At 43.9% G+C, this 19,932-nt stretch overlaps 1 protein-coding gene across 1 annotated transcript in view; it reads left to right on the top strand.

Annotated features, from left to right (window-relative positions):
* SEMA5A (semaphorin 5A) overlaps positions 1-19,932 on the top strand; it is a 429,431-nt gene that overhangs the window by 65,855 nt on the left and 343,644 nt on the right. Inside the window, exon 4 of the mRNA XM_024120827.2 lies at positions 12,435-12,631. Within this exon, the coding sequence (XP_023976595.1) occupies positions 12,511-12,631 (121 nt within the window). The 5' untranslated portion in view covers positions 12,435-12,510. The remainder of the gene's footprint in view (positions 1-12,434; positions 12,632-19,932) is intronic.

Below are 19,932 nucleotides of genomic sequence, written 5' to 3'. Positions count from 1 at the left end.
TGTGTGTGTGTGTGTGTGTGTGTGTGTGTGTGTGTAGAGGACATTTCAGATCTACTCTCTTAGCACATTTCAAGCACACAATATGGTATTATTAACGATAGTCACCATGCTGTCCATTAGATTTCCAGAACGTATCCAGCCTGCATAACTGAACCTTTGTACCCCTTGATCAACATCTCGCCGTTTCTCCCACTCCCAGCCCTTGGCAGCCAGTTCTACCCTCTGCTTCTCTGAGTTTGACTTGTTTAGTCTCTTTACAAAGATTGCTCTGGTTGTAACGTAGATAATAGGCTTTGGTGCAGGGGAGGCAAGACTGAAAGCCCCAAGACCCCGACTAGAGAGGCTTCTGCTGAGTCCAGGGGAGAGAGGAAGCAGCTTCACGTGGGATTGCAGCCATGGAGGTGAGAGGGGGCCAGGTGTGTGATCCATAGGACAGGGTTTACTGATGGTTTAGAGTGGCAGGTGGGGGAATTAGGCAAGCCAAAATGACTCTAGCTGTGATGGGGAGGGCTCAGGCGGGAAACGGATTTGGGGGAAGAGGGGCAACTGAGGGTTTGTTAGGTCCATGTTTGGTTGGAGGTAATTCTCTGCCCTCAAGTAGAAGAGAAGAGAGGATGGAAGTTGCAGTGTCAGGGTCAGGTTGGGGCTGAGATATATACATCTATGTTCACCTGCTGATGGTTGCTCTTCCAGAACTTGAGCTCCCAGGAGGCTGTGTAGATGGTGAGCAGAGAGTGACACTAGATGCTAAGGCCATCTCATAGTTAGTTGTTCGAGGGCGGGGGCACATGCATCACTATCTGGGTTAAATTATGATCAGTGAGGTCTCAGGCTCCAGGATGGGTGAATGACGCGCCAGTCACTTCGCGAAATTTCTGTCCCCGAGGAAACACATATTCAGGCCCGACTGAAGTCAGTGGGTAGAAATAGAGCACCTGCTAATTTTTTTTAACCAGAGGATCCATGTGTCTAGCCGAGCTCCGGATTCCTAGTCAATAACTGATAACTGCAGAAACGAGGTATACACTGGGATGGTACCTTCAGTGTAGCGAGATGACCATGGATTTGGAGCCAGGGATGTACCTGTTAGAATTGTTGGCTGTTCCGTTTATCTGTGGGAACTCCTTGAGTCTTCACATCTGTAGACTAGGAAAGAATGCTAATACTTATTTTACAGGCTTATTTCAGGAAAACAAGAGATGTATTAATGCTGTGCATCACCATATAACCTTCTTTGCAGTTTCTTGTGTTTTATTGTTCTCCGATTAGCAGAATCTTTGATGTTGATATGATATGGCTCAGTATTTTTTTTCTTGTGATGAGACCTTTTAAGATTTACTCTCTCAGCAAATTTCAAATATGCAGCACAATATAGTTATTTTTTATTTTGGTAAGGATTTCTTATTCTTGTTTCGAATAAACGGACCCCAAAATTGTAATTAGCGCTCTTGAGGTCTATCTTTTTTGTCCTTAGACCAAAGAGTGCGACACATTTGAACTCAAATGAATCAGCTTTGGTGTATTGGTCCACTGGCCTAATCGGTATCGTCAGACGTCACACACGAGGGCCATTCCCAACTGAAATCTGAAGACACCCATCAGAGGCCTTTTCACTAAATAGCCTAGTTTTCCCAAGTGTATCAGTAGGCTGTTATCTGTAAATTTATCTGATACAATTTCAAGGTGTTTGCATTTTCACCCTAGAATAATGAATTTGATGAATTTACTTCTGCTGTGAATTGTAATATCTTCCTTTTTTTTTTTTTTTTTTTTTTTTTGTCTTTTGATTTTTCAAGTGGTTCCAGCAAATTGTGGTGTGCCAGAGTAACTTACTCACACCCCTCGGGGTTCACACACTTCGGTTATATCTTCCATGGGCTTTCATGTTTCTAGACCCGGGAGACTTCCTCTTTTTAGCTGGTCTGCCTATAGTAATCCCTTCATCCCTTTGACCACTAATTGGAAAATTATGACATTTAGAAAGGACATTTCTCAGAACCATGGGGATCCTCATATTTGGACCAGATGTTAAGAGAATTTTAATAGAGGAATAAAACATCTGTGACAATGAATAGCAGAGCCATAGAAGGAAAGGGAACAAGAATTGCATTTTAATGGAAGCATAAATATTGATCAGAAGGTAGAGAGGTGTATGTTGATTTACACTGTTTTTCTCCATGAACTCATTCTTCGGGTGGTAACTTTCTGTGTCTACTACATCCTGTATTGTCCAGAGGTTGAGATTTTCACAGCCTGTTTTAGAAGGAGGCACATACACAGGCAATTGTAGTTCCGGGTGATAACAACTATAATAGAAATGAGTGTTGATGTACAGGGGGGCCACATGGGGGTGGGGGGGGGAGTGGGAAAAAGTCAGAGAAGGCTACTCAGAGATGAAGCTTAAGAATTGGAACCAGAGGCAGGGAAACCTGTCAAAAACAGCTAACAATGTAGACGTGAGAAATAGAGAGGGTTGGTTAGGGTGGGGAGTGGGGCATGATTCTAAATATGGGTAAAAGGGAAGAGCTGTCAGAACATAGAGACAAAACGACACATGACCTTTGGGAAGATGAAGGAGGAGAAAATGGTGGGCGAGTCCTCAAAGAGAGAAATTGGGGTGGGGTGCACTTCCATTTAAACGGAGGACGGGAGTAAGAGTTCTGGATGCAGTAAGCACACAGGGAGAGCGGGGTGTTAAGGAAACCAGGGAGGAGAGGGTTTGGGGAGATACTCAGTTGGAGAGGTCGCGGGCGCAGATGCCATGGTGATAGATGTCCAGTTGCATCAGCTTACCGGACTTGGCCATCAGAAGGCGACCAGTGATGCTGACTGGAGCAGAAACGTTGGGGAGCATTTTTTTCTTCCTGCCAGTGTTGCATGCTTTTGCAGGTCATCACAGACGTCACACCTTCTAGGTGACAAGAGACAAAGTGGCACTCCAGTTCCTGCCTAGCTTACCTAAAAAGGAACGGGAGCTATGAATAGTAATTGTCACATTATGAGAGTCATTTATAATGTGATTGTTTTGTTCTGTCCCTATGAGTTTCCTCTCTCTAGATAAAGCCTTTAGAAATTGTCAATATAGTTACGTTGCCTTGAAAGACCCGTTATTTAAGCGTTTTTTTTTTTTTTTCATTCTTAGAAAGTATTCCTCTTGATTTAGCTAGCACAGAAGTAGATTGAATGAACCTTCATTTAGTTTTAAAACCTGCTGACAGATAAAATTACTATTGCCTTTGTGTAAATAATAATTTTATCTAGTGGACTTCATTTATTTTTATGGTCCCTCCAGGCGACCTGGAGCTAAACAAGGGGAAAAAGACAAAAGTGTAATAATAATTCCCTTTGAAGAGAGAGAGATAAAATAAGGTCGCTGGAGCTGAACCATTATTGAAATGTGTAAAATACGTCAATGTTTGCTTTTTCCCATTCTATTCCATGAAGTCATTTTATATAGCCATAAAATCCGATCTCATCTCAGTTCAGTTACGATGAAAACCTATGAGTAACAAAGTCATTTTCTTACTCAGTTACCTGAAGGTGGCATCTGGCAGTGTTTCTGTACTTGAGGGCGGTCAGTGTTTTCATTAAGACATTCCTAAAACTGTTGCACTAATTCATTTGTGTTAAACCTCTTTTGGCTGAAATTTGGCAGTGACGGTACATGGGTTAAAGTAATATAAAGAGGATCCAATTTTCATAAAAACGTACCTAAAAACTGAAGATGCAATATGTCTGGTGAACATCCTGATTGCCCTTACAGACTCCACGCCATAACAAGAAAACTTTAATTTTGCTTTATTTCCCAAAGAATAAAACGTTCGGTTATTGTTTTTGAAAAAGGTTAGAAGAATCTATTTACTTGAACACTGTGCATTAACTTAAGTTTATCGTTTTATTGATTCTTCATTTAATCCCATTTCCTGCTCAGTACCTAGAATGTCTGACATTACTACTAGGAAAGAGCACAGATTCATTCAACACGTTCCTTCCAGCCAGGAAGTAGAGCACAGATTCATTCAACACGTTCCTTCCAGCCATGAAGACACTGAGGGCTGGGATGCTCCCTGAGCTTTATTCCCCCTTCTTTGAACACTTGAACTTGAACCCCTTCAGAAGCCATAGCTCTGTCTTCTTCATCCATTCAGAGGGATTCCTCCCTTTTCTATGTTCCCTAAGACTTTGCTCCTACTTCTAGGATAATTTGGTAATTATCCAAAGATGGACTTTTACTTGCTTGACTACTCATACCTGTTGAGCTGGAAGTGCCCGGACTGTGTCCTCTTCCGTGTTGGAGGGCTGTCCCTTGCCCACAGGTGGCATCCTTCAGTATGACTGGCTGGATTAATGATGCCCCCTGTTTCCAGGCCATGGGTTCATCTCTTACGCTTTACTCTGGGGAGAAGACTATGTTTCTGGGGGTAGTTCTGGTTGTTTGAACTTGTGGCCATAAATGTGTGGTTTTACCAGTGTGAGCAGGAAGGCTGAGTGTGCCAGGCAAAGGGCCAGAGGGTTTTTCTCCTGTTTTGACATGGCCTGACACTGCACACTTGATCTTACCTTAACCTGTAAGATCCGTTCAATCCATTTGAGCCTTCGCTTTCTCTGCTGCAAAGTGAAGGGAGAGATGAGGTGATTTCAGCCGGCCCTTCCACCTCTCGGATTCAGTGAGTTGTTGACTCACTTCCTGTCTCCTGTGTGCCAAGGGTCTGCATAAACCATCTGACAATGGTGCTTGTTCAGTGGCAAAGGAGGGGTGAGTTCTGGATGGTGCTTAATAGAACGTCGGCTACGTGATTTCTGATTCATTCAGATGGCCGATTGAGCTTCTTGGAATGCTTACATTTGGGGCTGTAACTGCGTGTTCAACCCGTAGCTTGTGTACGGTACAAAGGAGAAGTCAAAGCTTAGAAACGCGAAAGGTTATATGACTTTCCGTGGAACCCTTGATGAGGAAGCAGGCACTGTAATTGGTTCATCAGGGTTTTCCAGAAAGGATCTGCCACCTTGGCTGGAGTGGGCGGCCGCTGTGTGTGCAGAAGGTGGAGGCCAGCCTTGACCTTGTGTAGTGGGAAGACTCGGGGCAGAAGTGGGGCCCGAGGCGTCAGCAAACATGCAGAGAGTGTGCGAGGCTTACCCGGAGGACCATGGCTAGGCTGGAGGGGCTGGAAGGAAGCCTTGGCACTGGGAGTAGTGGAGGTGCAATTAGGAGGAGATGGCTCGTTGGTGGAAGGGCAGAGTATTCTCTTCGGAAAGCAGTGGAAAATCCTGAGAGGGTTTGACTAGGGCAAGGCAGTTTGCAAGGCAAGGCTGTTTACCTGGCAGCAGCTGACGACTCTGCGGTAGATGTCGTAACACCATGTTTGGCTGTGCCAGGGTGTGCGGGAATAAGGCTCCATGGTTTGTTCAGATGATGGGCTGATTTCTTCAGCGGTTCTGCTGCCTTCGGTTCGGGCTGGGGCTTTCGTCTCTGGGGGAGTGTTTCATCTGATCCCATGGAATAGGGCCAAGAGGTGGATGGAAAGATGAGAGCAAACACAGACCTTTCAGAAGAGCTGTCCATCCCCTTCTTATAAATCCTGTCGTTGTGCTTCTGATGTTACAACAGACTGTAACTTTTTACAGCTGAGATGCGCACGCGATGCATCCTCTCAAGGGCTCCTGTGCTGCAGTGGGTGTGGGGCTCGGCTTCCTGGTCCTCTCCGAGCAGCTCATTGGTCAGTTCTCTCACCTGACTTCTCCATCTTGTCTGCAGTGGAGCTCCTAAAGCCATCAGGTAGGAGCCGGGCTGGCAGAGTTTCTGTGGACTCTCTGAGTTGCGCCCATGGGTCTGGCCACTTCCAACTTTACAGTGGGTCAAAGACTCAGAGGAACACCAGCCTCCCCTGAAAAAAAGTACATGAAGCTTATTTTGGATCTATTTTTATTAATCACTAATTAGACTTTGTTCCTGAAGCAGAACTTCTTGTGTAAGCTTTCATTCTTTTGACTTCTATTTTATCTGACAGCAGTTTTTTTTAACTAAAAGGAACAGTTATTTTCTATTCCCCAAAGCCTATTCATTTGCCGTGTGGGTGTGAATGAGAAATGTCATTTATTGCACAAACATGTATATATGGAGTTTTGCTTATTTAGACCGAGCTTATAGAGAGAACCTACTCCCACATCAGGAAACTAAAGGGAAGGCTTCAGGGATTTTGAAATAGATACAACAAAAATGCTTCTGTTTTGTAGCCCAAAGTGGCCTGCTGTAATAAATCTTCCTATTGGCAAAATCAACTTGTTTAGTATTAAGTCACCAAACATATTTTTAATTTTCCAGAGGTGGTAGGATGAAATTCGAACAACTTTTATTGAAATTGATCCTTTGAAAATTCCTTCATCATGTATTTCCCCGATGTAGCAAATAGTTATAATTAAGGTGACTTTCGTTTTTATTGAAATTTTGCTGAAATGGCTCAATACGAATTCAGTGGGTGATTTATGTAAGCATATTTTAAAATAATCTTTCACGTGATGATAGCTTATTTAATTTCTGAAGAGGAGAGGTGTTTTTTTTTGTGTGCGGTACGCGGGCCTCCCACTGCCGCGGCCTCTCCCGCCGCGGAGCACAGGCTCCGGACGCGCAGGCCCAGCGGCCACGGCTCACGGGCCCAGCCGCTCCGCGGCACGCGGGATCCTCCCGGACCGGGGCGCGAACCCGCGTCCCCCTGCATCGGCAGGCGGACTCCCAACCGCCGCGCCACCAGGGAAGCCCGAGGAGAGGTATTTTGATACATACAAATCAGAGATTCTCAACCAGGGCGATTTGACAAAGTCTGGAGCCAATTTTGGTTGGCACAGATTGGGGGGTTGCTCCTGGCATCTAGTGGGTAGAGAGGCCAGGGATGCTGTTAAATGCACAGAACAGCTCCCAGAACAAAGAATTACCTGGCTGGAAATGTCAGTAGATTGAGCACTAAAATCTCTGATATAAATATGCTTCTCCCCACCCCACCATACTCCACTGAGAGGTGAGAGTACAGGATGGGAGGACCTGATATTTAGAGCTGAGCCTGTTTTGAGTAAAGGACTATTCAACGAGTTAGCTTTGCATGGTGGGATGCTGAGAAAACCCTGATCTACATGACAACTGTGAACACCCCTCCCTGGTACCTTACCAGGCTGACTGTTTACAGTACCTTTATTTTAAGAACAAAGGTAACGTGTTATGGTCTGAAAATTATAAACTTCTAAAAATCACCTGTTCTCATTAAATGTGCTTCCCTTAGCTTAACGTGGCAAACATATCATTTCATCTCATCCCCATAGGACCATGGGTCTGTCCCATTTTAGCAGCTCTTTCACTTGACAGGGCATTTTCTTCTCTAATCATCACTTTCAACATCCCAGGGAAGGAACGTTCCAGGCACTTGTGTTATTCTTCTTCGCCTTTCCTTCGGGAGGCAAGATGTTAGGACTGAGATGGGAATGCACGGCTATTGGAAATATAGGACAGGTCCAATTGGCAGTTGTCTGTATAACTTGTTTCCTGGTTAACAGAGGGGATTCTATGTTGGCCTGGGTCTTACACACTGAAAACTATCTGCAAGAGAGGAATTTGCTTTTAGCCCTAGGGTGACCTGAGCTCAGTCTCAGAGGTCAAGACGGCCATGCTCCCGTCCATTTCTGTGATGGATGCTGTTCGCTGGAAGTTGACGTGTCAGAGATACTGCTCTGGGTGCCTGTTGGGTGCCAGGTGTGGGTGTAAGTGCTTGGTGTCCTGCCTGCCACAGAGCCAGCTAGCGCTTGCTGAGAGTTCACTGTTGCTTTCACTCTCCTTCCCATAATTTTTTATCATCACCATTTTGTTTTGATGTGGGGCAGTGACACCCTACCTGCAGCCCTTTCCAAATCTCCTTGCTCTGAACAGATCAAAATTACATCTAAAACACCTCTAACGGGGCTTCCCCGGCGGCGCAGTGGTTAAGAATCCGCCTGCCGATGCAGGGGACACAGGTTCGAGCCCCGGTCCGGGAAGATCCCACGTGCCGCGGAGCACCTAAGCCCGTGCGCCACAATAGCCCTTGCGCCTAGATCCCGTGCTCCGCAGCAAGAGAAGCCACCACAATGAGATGCCCGCGCACCACGACAAAGAATAGCCCCTGCTCGCCACAGCTAGAGAAAGCCCGCGCGCCGCAACGAGGACCCAACGCAGCCAAAAAATAGAAATAAAAAAATAAAATAAAACGCCTCTAACAGGTGTTACTCTTTTTAAACTTAATTTCTTATTTTATGTTGGAATATAGTTGATTTACAATGTTGTGTTAGTTTCAGGTGTACAGCAAAGTCATTCAGTTCTACATATACATCTAGCCATTCTTTTTCAGATGCTTTTCCCATGTAAGTTATTACAGAATATTGAGTAGAGTTCCCTGTGCTACACAGTAGGTCCTTGTTGATTTTCTGTTTTCTATATAGTAGTGTCTATGTGTTAATCCCCAACTCCTGTTAAGATATGTCATTTGGTAAAATGTCATGTCGTAAGTCTCAGGTCAGAGGGAGAAGAAAGATGGGCTGCTTCATGTATTTGCCTCCAGACTGGAGTTCAAGAGCAGTCTCCAGTTTTGCAGACTGTGACCCCTTTCCAAGAGTGAAATTAATCATACTTTAAATTTTATAACCCAGGAAAAAAATAGCATGTGTGCCTCCATTGTGCATTACAATGTACTGGCCTGGTCAGGGATTATGGACCCATTGGACAGATGTATCCTTGGCTCCCAGTTTTCCTCTCCTTTCCTTCCCCCACGTTCATGCTCAGACCCTCTCCCTCCTCCGGAAACCATACTCTTGCCTCATCATGATTTGCAGCCCCTTCACTTTTTTCTCTGCCTAATTTGAACATTTCCATCCGTGGGAGGATTGAGTCAGTGGGGCGCAAAATATGGAGACTGTGAAATTCGATGTACCCTCCACTTCGTGTTTTCTCCATCTTGACATCTCACCATGTATTCGTGTGCACAGCCCTTTTTAAAGAAGAGGCCTCTCTCCTCCCTTTCATAACCACCCTCTCTACTGGAACCTTAATAGTTTGCCACCCCTGTTTTTCTGGATCTTATACTGCCTCTCCCTCTTAAATCTACAATTTCTTCTCCACTCACCACTCCTCAGAAAAGAAGCCACATTTAATGATCTGTTTTCTGTACCCTAAAATTTTCTGAACTTTGGTCCTTCAGTGCTTACCTGATTTCACTGAATTTTCTGGGGTTACCTAGCATTCAAGTTACCACAGATATTCTGTCCCACTTTTGCTTCATCTGTTCCCTTCTTGCTTTCTCATGTCATGGATTCTGTCTCCTGTTTTTCTGAAACTGACCCCAAAGTTGACCATTGACTGTCCTTTTTTTTTTTTTTTAACATCTTTATTGGAGTATAATTGCTTTACAGTGGTGTGTCAGTTTCTGCTTTATAACAAAGTGAATCAGTTATACATATACATAGGTTCCCATATCTCTTCCCTCTTGCGTCTCCCTCCCTCCCACCCTCCCTATCCCACCCCTCTAGGTGGTCACAAAGCAGCGAGCTGATCTCCCTGTGCTATGCGGCTGCTTCCCACTAGCTATCTAGTTTACGTTCGGTAGTGTATATATGTCCTTTGACTAAAGCCAGTAGTCTTCGCTCTACTTCATCGGGGTACAGTGGATGAGGCCTCTTTTTATTTTTTAATTTTTTATTAAAAATTTTTTTAAAACATCTTTATTGGAGTATAATTGCTTTACAATGTTGTATTGGTTTCTGTTGTATAACAGAGTGAATCAGCTATATGTATACATATATCCCCATATCCCCTCCCTCTTGCATCTCCCTCCCACCCTCTCTATCCCACCCCTCTAGGTGCCTTGGTACCAAGTTGATCTCCCTGTGCGATGCAGCTGCTTTCCACTAGCTATCTATTTTACATTTGAGACCTCTTTTTAAAACGTGTTATTTCTATCCTCCAACTTAACTTGGCTCCCATGGTGCTGTGTTCACTTGACGCGCTATATCTGTTCTCTTGTCTCATCTTCGTGTGGTTACTTTTCTTGAACAAATTCTAAATAAACACTTCTCTTTAGCCCTTTTTTTCTCGCCTGCTTTCCCCTGGTGAGTCCCAACCACACCATGATTTTAAACATTCCAAAGATTATATGCTGTCTCTGAATTCTTTTTTTTCCTGAGCATCCAACCTGGATTTTCCACAATCTGCTGCATTTCCTTAAATATTCTCTTGGCATCTTAACCCAACATGCACAAAACCAAATGATCATATCCTCCTCTAAAACTTCTTCTGTTGATTATCATATTTTAAAAAATGGCATGGCTGTCCTCAAAGTGACTCACATTCTTTATCTGCAGTCCATCTGTGCCTCTTTGCTTTCTGTTCCTCCCAATTTAACAGATTAGTACGACAACCATTTATTATATTTCACACCTCGGGGGTTAGGAAATTGGACAGCGCTCAACTAGTTGATTTCTTTGCTCTTGTGATACTAAAGTCACTCAGTGGGCTTCAGCTTTACTCATATATCAGGTGCCTTGGTGGGGCTGGCTGGGAAGCTGGGCTTAGTGGGAACATCACCAGGAGGACCTATATGTGGTCTCCCTGGCATGGCAGTTTCAGGGACATTGGGCTTCTGACCCAGTGTCTCAGTGCCCCAGAGGAGACAGGAAGTAGAAACTGCTAGCCTCTTAGGGTATGGGCTTGGAAACTAGGGTACCATCACTTCTGACCCAGTGTCTCAGTGCCCCAGAGGAGACAGGAAGTAGAAACTGCTAGCCTCTTAGGGTATGGGCTTGGGAACTAGGGTACCATCACTTCTGACCCAGTGTCTCAGTGCCCCAGAGGAGACAGGAAGTAGAAACTGCTAGCCTCTTAGGGTATGGGCTTGGAAACTAGGGTACCATCACTTCTGACCCAGTGTCTCAGTGCCCCAGAGGAGACAGGAAGTAGAAACTGCTAGCCTCTTAGGGTATGGGCTTGGAAACTAGGGTACCATCACTTCTGTTGTATCTGACTGAGCAAAGCAGTCAGAGAGCCAACTCAGATTCAAGAGAGGGGGTGAAGATCCAGCCTTCAGTGGGAGGAAGGTGGAAGAAGCTGTGGACATCTTTAATTCTCTGTGCTCTGCCGTACCCATCACACTGAGTGTTTGCTGGGTTTACCTTAGTTTCTGTTCACATTGACCACACCTGAAGTCACAGCCTCCTTTCTTTCTTTTCTGAACAACTGCTGTATCTTCAGTTTAACTTCTCGACCTTTATGCTCTTCTTTAGCCGATTTCCTGTGTATGCTATGGTGAGAATGATTACTATTTCTTCTAATGTTAATATACTGTGGTAGCTTATCGCCTAAAAATAGAGACCTCAGAGCTTAGTATCATTCACCTTCCAAATCTTAACCCAACATTCTCTCTAAGCTGCTCTCCAGTTCTCCCCTTTCTATCCCCTGGGGTCAAGTACAGTAAACTGTTCCCAACACATGTTGCCTACTCATTCCTCTTGGCCCCCCAGTGCATCTTTTCATCCTCTTCTGGATTACTTCCAGAAGTCTCCATCTGTTGAAATCCTCTTTATCCTCCACTATTAAACTCAAATATGAAGTCTTCCTTTGACCCACCCTTGATCTCTCTAAATAGCAGTCGTACTCTCTCTCCTAACCCCCATAGCGCTCCTGCTTCTTTTTATGATTTTCTAACAGCTTGGATTATAGTTATTTTTATAAGCCTATCTTATTTGAAAGCTTATTAATCTTTTAAATTATTCGTAATCTTTAAAGTTTCCCAGCTCCCAGCACAGCAATTTCATTTCACCCAGTAGGTGCTCCATATAGGTTTTATTTGATACACACTTGATCTCTAGCCAAAAACTTTGCAGGCAGGTCATCTGTAAATTTCAAAGGAGAAATGCACCCGCTGTGGATGAGTTTTAAGAGTTGGGTAGCATAGTATTAATCAGGTTGTTAGTCAAGGACAGTGGTCATGGCCTTATTTAATAGGGGCTTTTGTATTTTGAAAAGGGAAGGGAAGGGGATTCTTAGGGCATCCACATATAGATCTGCATTTGCACGAGCGGGGGAGAATGATGTTCCAAGAGAAAACCAATCGATGATCACAACTCTGAAACTGAATTCTTCATGGGGGTGGGGACGATGACAACTTGACAGAGCTTAAACGTGAACACTCCTTCTTTTATAATCAATGGGTTTTCTCATAAAATTATTGGGAGAAAAGAGGTCTAGATTGAGACATACATCATTACTCACGCATTTCTGAAATCTCTCCTAGAAAAAGGTGTGTTTGTCCAAGCACTGCAAGCCTCTTTTTTTTTTAACGGGCGTGATGGGGCTTTACTGAAAGACCACCCACCAGAAAACGTGAACCCATGTTAATGCACTTGTTCTCTTTTGCGTGTTCTAGGCACTTTCCCCACATGACGGGACGACCAGCTTCTGGTTAAAGACAAGTGTCCGGAGCCTGAGGTCTCTTGCCCACCATGAAGGGACCCTGCATCATTGCGTGGCTCTTCTCAAGCCTGGGATGGTGGCGACTCGCCCAGCCGGAGACAGATGCATCTCAGTGCCAGAGAGCAGAGCACCCGGTCATCTCCTATAAAGGTGAGGGTCGAGCACGCTCTGATTGCAAAGGCACCATTTAAATGCTTGTTCCATACTCAGAATAGCGGTGGTTATCACTATTATTCTGTGAGTCTTGTTTTAGACATTGTTTAAAATCAGAGCAAAAATATAAAATCCCCCATCCCAAGAGTTTCATATTCTGAAACTGATCACTATCTTAAGAAGAATCCAAGCTCAGAATTATCATGGGCAGAAAGTCCCATTGTTGAGGCCACTTTTACTTAACAGGTGCCGTCCTAGGCATTTGAACGGGGGGAGAAAAATGTGACCCACAGAAATAACAACAAAACCAAGCAAAACAAAAAATTCTTCATTTCAGCGTTTCCCAGCAAAGCCTTAGTCCCACCACGCAGTGTACGCCTTTGTCTCTATCTGGCATTGCGTGGCAGACAGAATTGGTCTACTGTCTCAGATATGCCTGCGTATCTGTAGGATCAATTGACTAGTGTGTATACACATTCTTTTATTCTTTAATTCATCAAAATTTATTTAGGGTTCTTTACACCCTGGACATTTCTAAGCATTTAAGGTGATAAGTAAACTAGTCTTTGTCTCTGTCCTCAGGGAACTTGCTCTTATATCATGAAACTGAGTATAATTAATCAGACATTATATTTTAATAATTCATCCAATGAATAGTTTTGTGGTCTGTTATTTTGTAACTTTCGTATCACAAAAAGATTTGAAATATATACAAAAATAGAAGAGTCTAAGGAACACCCAGGCCCTGTATTTATTAATCTCAGGCCCACCTTTTTTCTGGTATATCCCCACCCATGCTCTACCCACATTCACCAAATTATTTTGAAGCAAATTCAAGAAATGATATAATAGTGCCATAATATTTCACTTCTTGGCTATCAAAGATAAGGAATTCATAATGCCATAATCACACCAAAACATCAGAAACCCAGACAAAAACCAATGCCATAAAATTAGGAAACATCCAGTGAGTACTGTGAGAGCCCTGATGGTCACAGGAATGCTTGTGCCTTGTTCTGGTATCAGTTGAACTGAGTCAGGAACGGAAGGACCTTCATCTAGCGCAGTTGGCTGGTGTCGTCTATTGCAGTTGGCTGGTGTCGTCTAGTCTTGAGTCTCTTCTTCCTTCACTGTGTTTTGTTGTTGTTGCTCTCCCCTTGCAAATTAATTTTTAAAGAAACTTGAGTCCATTTTTCTGCAGAGTTTCCACAGTCCAGGGTTTGCCCAGCTTCCCATTGCTGTCATTAGGACACTCTTCTGTCCTGAATGTGTCTGTAAATTAGTAGTGATTTCCAGAGGCTGCCCAGATTCAGGTGTGCATCTTTGTGTCTCTGCTGTGTCATGGATGGTGCTGTGTCCTTCACTGGGATGTGAAATGATCAGTCATCGAGGATCACGGCCTAAATCTCCTGATTCATTCATGGGTGAAAAACTGGGAGTTTTAAATTTTACTATTCTTTTTTCATTTAATGGCTAAAATATTTCTACATAAAGTAACTTTCCCTCCTTAACTATTTGAATATCCCGAGGGCGCAACTGACGTAGGAAAGGCAGGGTGAATGCTTATTTTTCTTCCCTTTACCATTTTTTATTTTATTATTTTTATTTTTATTTATTTATTTTTTTGGTGGTATGCGGGCCTCCCTCTGCTGTGGCCTCTCCCGTTGCGGCGCACAGGCTCCGGACGCGCAGACCCAGCGGCCATGGCCCACGGGCCCAGCCGCTCCGCGGCATGTGGGATCCTCCCGGACCGGGGCGCGAACCCGGTTCCCCTGCATCGGCAGGCGGACGCGCAACCACCGCGCCACCAGGGAAGCCCTACCATTTTTTAAAGAGCCTACTTAGTTGGTTCTCCAACATTATCCAGAGGGGACAAATAAAATGTCATGTTTGCTTTGTAAAAAGTGGTTATTAGAATTATTTTTAATACGTGGATTTCAATATTTGGTATATTTCCATCACTTACAGCTTATGTTCTTACAGATGGTGAAATCGTCACATTTCAGGCCTAGGGGAGCCTCTTGAGGTTGGCCGCTGAGTTCTTTGGCAACAACCCAAGTGGCCTTGGATGGCTTGATTATTCTCTGGGATAATAAGACTCCTCTTATCCATTTCCTTCTATTGACCTGAGAATCAGCCATTTTTATCTGATTCAAGCATAGGGGTGATCAAAGTCAGGTGTTTTCAGTGAATAGAGCTAAGGAAAGCGTTCTTTAAAACGCACCAGAAGTTGCTCTGGATACTTCCAGTTCATCTCCAGGGCTCTAGGGACTTTCTGCTCCTCTTCCATTTTATGTCTCTATCTTTCTCTCCTGTGCGCAGAATCCTGTCTCTGCAGGTCAGCATAATTATTCCTTTGCCTTTTCCTGTAATACATACTTAGTCATTTCAGAATAACAGTTCTGTGCAACTTTAGTCCTTGTTGACTACAGAAAACCCTTTCGGATGATTTTTCTTCTTTTCTTTTAGTCCTCAGGGTATAAATCTCACGGGAAAATTGAAGCAAAGTTAGCACCTTGAAATGGAAAGAATTTCCCTTTGTATGGTTGCGCCACCAACTCAAAATCCAGTTAATTTCATTTGTTTAATTTCACTTCTGATTTTTCGAGATTTTCAAAATTTACATTACATTATTCTGTAGTGTTTTAAAGTCAAATTAATAAAACAAGTGGTGTTCAGAGAAACTGTTTTCCTTACCTGTTCACTCTCTCTGCCTTTAGATCACCTTTTCCTTATAGTTTATAGTTTATGCTTCTTTTTAAACATAAACCAAACTCCACACACACATACACATATATATTCATACCCTCTTTTCTTAAAAAGTAGCATATATACAGAGTTTTCTCTATCTAGCATTTTTTGACATCATGATATACCCTGGAGTCCACGTCCCAGTAGTGTGGATTTATGTCGCTTCTTCTCATAGGCACATAGCTCTCCTCTATGTAATGAACTCTCCTCTACTCAGCAACTCCCTGCTGGGAGAAGTGATCATGTATAGTGTTACAATGTGTAATGCCTCCTGCACACACATCTTTTGATATTTTTGCAAGTGTAACATTGACAGAGATTCCTGGAATTGGGATTGCTGGGTCAAGGGGTGAATGCAGTTGTGGTTTCGCTAGATCCTGCCTGATTCCCTTTCATGAAGGTTGCACCATTTTGCATTCTCATTGCCCTGGATAGGAGTATGTGTTTCGCACTGGACTTTCCAACAGAGTGCACTGCTAAGCTGTGGGATTTGGGAAAACCCCGTAGCTCATAAATGGCATCATCAACATACTTTTAATTTTCATTTTTAAAATTTGGAGTGAATCTTAAAAAGTAGCATATATACAGAGTTTTCTCTATCTAGCATTTTTTGACATCATGATATACCCTGGAGTCCACATCCCAGTAGTATGGATTTATGTGGCTTCTTCTCATAGGCACATAGCTCTCCTCTATGTAATGAACTCTCCTCTACTCAGCAACTCCCTGCTGGGAGAAGTGATCATGTATAGTGTTACAATGTGTAATGCCTCCTGCACACACATCTTTTGATATTTTTGCAAGTGTAACATTGACAGAGATTCCTGGAATTGGGATTGCTGGGTCAAGGGGTGAATGCAGTTGTGGTTTCGCTAGATCCTGCCTGATTCCCTTTCATGAAGGTTGCACCATTTTGCATTCTCATTGCCCTGGATAGGAGTATGTGTTTCGCACTGGACTTTCCAACAGAGTGCACTGCTAAGCTTTGGGATTTGGGAAAACCCCATAGCTCATAAATGGCATTATCAACATACTTATAATTTTCATTTTTAAAATTTGGAGTGAACATTCAACAGACATTTAATAACTGCCTATATATGTACCGGGGTCTGTGCTAAATATGGAGGAGATAGAGGTAAAAAACCTAGCTCCTGTTAAGAGTCTAGAATATCTTGAGGAATATAAACCAAAAGGACCGTTGCATTACATTGTATTAAGGGTCCCCTTAGGTGTCTTTGCCGGGTGCTGTGTGAGCCCAGGGAAGGGGTGTCGGAACCAGACAGCCTGGGATGTAGAGGAATGGTTAAGGAGGGTTTCTGGGATGCAGCAATGCCAGAGCTGAGTCCCAGATGGTTGTTAGAAGGTGTTTATGAATCTCATGAGGGGAGCACAGCAGGTTTTGGCAAGTGTCGAGCACAGTAAGCCATGAAATGTTAGTTCAGATTACAGAGAGGAAGTAGAGGGAGATGAAACTTACAGTGCGGATTCAATAACGCACGGCATCGAAAGGCATCTCAAGAAGCGCCCCTCTTGTCTGCACAGGCTCACCTTGGAGGATGGAGAAATGCCCGCAGGAAGAGCAAATTCTGGGGCCGCTGCTGTGACCAAAGGGAGCAGCGATGAGGGCCTGAGCTGCGGGAGTGGTAGCAGAAATGTAAAAAATTGGGTGGATTCTGGAGCTTTGAAGAGGGAGTTGTTGACGTTTTAAAGGCTATAAGACAGGAGGGAGCAGGAGGCACTGAGAGTGAGCCCTGAGTTCTTGGCTGTTGATTCCAGATGGAATAAAGAAGGGGAATCTGAAATGATGTTCGATCGAGAAAGCTGAGTTCCTAGCTGCCATCGGAGGGAGTTAACTAATTGAGAGCAGGTGTCATGGGAACCAAGAAAGGAGAGCTTTTTCAAGAGGGAGGTGGCCGTCAGAGTGTCTGATGATGCGGCCAGTCCAGGGCACCTGTGGGCCAGAAGGTAGAGCGACAAACTCATCCTGATTTGCCCGAGACTTTTTTGGGATGTAGCACTGAACGCCCTACTATCTTCTGGGAAAACTGGGACAGATGGTTACCCTCCCAGAAACTCTGTCAGCAATGGTGTATTAGTTTCCCAGTATTGCTGTAACCAAATACTACAAACTGGGTGGTTTAAAGCAATCACAATATCTTCTCTCACAGTTCTGAAGGCTAGAAGTCCAAAAGCAAGGTGTCACCAGGGCCACGCTCTGAGAGCTCAGGGAAGAATCTTTGCCGCTTCTTAGCTTTGGGTGGCTGTCAGCAGTCCTTGGCGTTCTTTGGCTTGTGGACCCATCACTCCAGTTCTCTGAGTCTGTAGTCACATGGCATTGTCTCTGTGCGTCTGTGTTCTGTGTCTGTTTTCTCTTCTTTTCATAAGGACCCAAGTCATATTGGGTTTAGGGCCCGCCGTCAGCCAGCATGACTTCATCTTAATTAATTACATCAAGGCCCTTTTTCCAAATAAGGTCACAGTCATCACAGGTGCATGAGGTTAGGACTTCAGCATATCTCTGGGCGGGCGTGGGGTGGACACATCAACCCGTAGCAAACGGCATTTATCAGAGCAGTTTCGCAACAGTGCTGGGGAAAAAACTAGATGCTCATGAGTGAAGGGATAAATGTGAGGTGAAGGAATAGGCATAAAAATAGAGAATTACTGTCTCATTTGGCAGGGACATGAGGACAGGGAACGGCTTTTAAGAGAGCATTACTTAATCATCCTTAAATGGTACTGGTGAAGAGAGGAAAGACAGGGGGAGATAAGTGACTAGGCAAAGTCCCCGGGGCTATAGGAGGGGATAGGATACTGGGCACAGGTGAGGGATTAGCTCACAGGAAGGGGACCCCACCTCCAGACAGCCCAGAGGGAGGGAGGCCAGGACACCCAGGATGCAGGGCCGTTAGAGGGAGGGAGTACCTGGGGACTTCCATCCTGGCTGAGAAGGAGTATGCAGGCCATGGGCCAAGAGTATGGGTGCTTAGGAAGGAAGTGCTTCTCTTAAGAAGGATAAGACTGTTGATCAAAAACAGACCTAAAAGATTCCCTGTGGCTGTTTGGAGCCCAGTCAGTCCTTGAAATGGCTCCATTTACAGCGGAGCAGGTGGCCATGGCTATGCCCCATAAACACTCTTCTGTGCTCAATACAAGAAAGTTTGAGAAGGTATGATGAAACACTGATAAGACAGAAATAAAGGAAGGGCTGGATCATCTTGATGTTTACCATCTTGGTTTCTGGGTACATTTAAAATTTCATGATTTAGCATTATGCGTTGGAGGCACTCTGCACAGGAGGCTGCTCGGGAAGAGTCTGCAGGAACATCTCAGTACAAGTAAGCACATTTCACTGAAGTCTTGATTTGATTTACCTGGCTGGGCAGAAGGTGCTGGCAGGATCTTTTTTCCCAGCCTTGGTAAAATATTTACCACTTCGGGCTCCACTTGTCTTGTGGAGTTCATTGCTCAACAAGCCCTAACAGCTTGCTGTGTTTGCAAGGGTACTCCCTTGACTGCATGTTCTGGAATATTTATCCCTGCTCATGCAGTGGCTGCTAAAACACCCTGACCCGTGACAGACGCACCCTTCACACTTAGGTCCGTGTCATTTGCTTAAATGTCTGTTCCAATAAGGGGGGGAAAATAGTGACCCTTCAAGACAGCATGTTTCTCAGCACGCTTACTGAATCTCATAACCGTATCCGAAATGAGTTTTAAATGTTTAATGTCCACTTAAGGCGGTAGTGCCATATTCTGCTTTTGTTCGTTTATTGATTAAAGTTTACCCAGCACGCACGCAATTTAGAGAGTGTGCTCCAGTTATAGGAATTGGGCAATTTCACAAAGCACACAGAGAAAGACCACCGCTGGGGTGAGTCATGCTGTACTCAGGCTTACTTTGCCTTGCAGTTTTAATATCATGACTAATTTGGAGGCCTTTTTTCAGTGTCTTAGCTGACAGCACTTAGTATTTTTTAAAATTTATTTCATTTGAAATGTAGTTGATTTACAATGTTGTGTTAACTTCTGCTGTGCAGCAAAGTGATTCAGTTACACATATTTATAAATAGACACATACATGTATATACGTGCACATTCTTTTTCATATTCTTTTCCGTTATGGTTTATCACAGGATATTGAATATATTTCCCTGTGCTCTACAGTAGGATCGTGTTGTTTATCCATTCTATATATAATAGTTTGTATCTGCTTATACCAAACTCCCAATCCATCCAATCACCCACGTCCCCTCCCTCTTGGCAACCACAAGTCTGTTCTCTATGTCTGTGAGTCTGTTTCTGTTTCGTAGATAGGTTCATTTGTGTCGTATTTTAGATTCCATATATAAGTGATATCATATGGTATTTGTCTTTCTCCTTCTGACTTACTTCACTTAGTATGATAATCTCTAGTTGCATCCATGTTGCTGTAAATGGCATTATTTCACTCTTTTTTATGGTTGAGTAGTATTCCATTGTATATATGTACCACATCTTTTTTATCCATTGACAGATGAATGGATAAAGAAGATCTGGCACATATA

The sequence above is a fragment of the Physeter macrocephalus genome, chromosome 8, assembly GCF_002837175.3.
Source record: "Physeter macrocephalus isolate SW-GA chromosome 8, ASM283717v5, whole genome shotgun sequence".
NCBI classification, from domain to species: domain Eukaryota; kingdom Metazoa; phylum Chordata; class Mammalia; order Artiodactyla; family Physeteridae; genus Physeter; species Physeter macrocephalus.
Note: the sequence above shows the minus strand (reverse complement) of the source record. Positions and strands in the feature narration are given on the sequence as shown.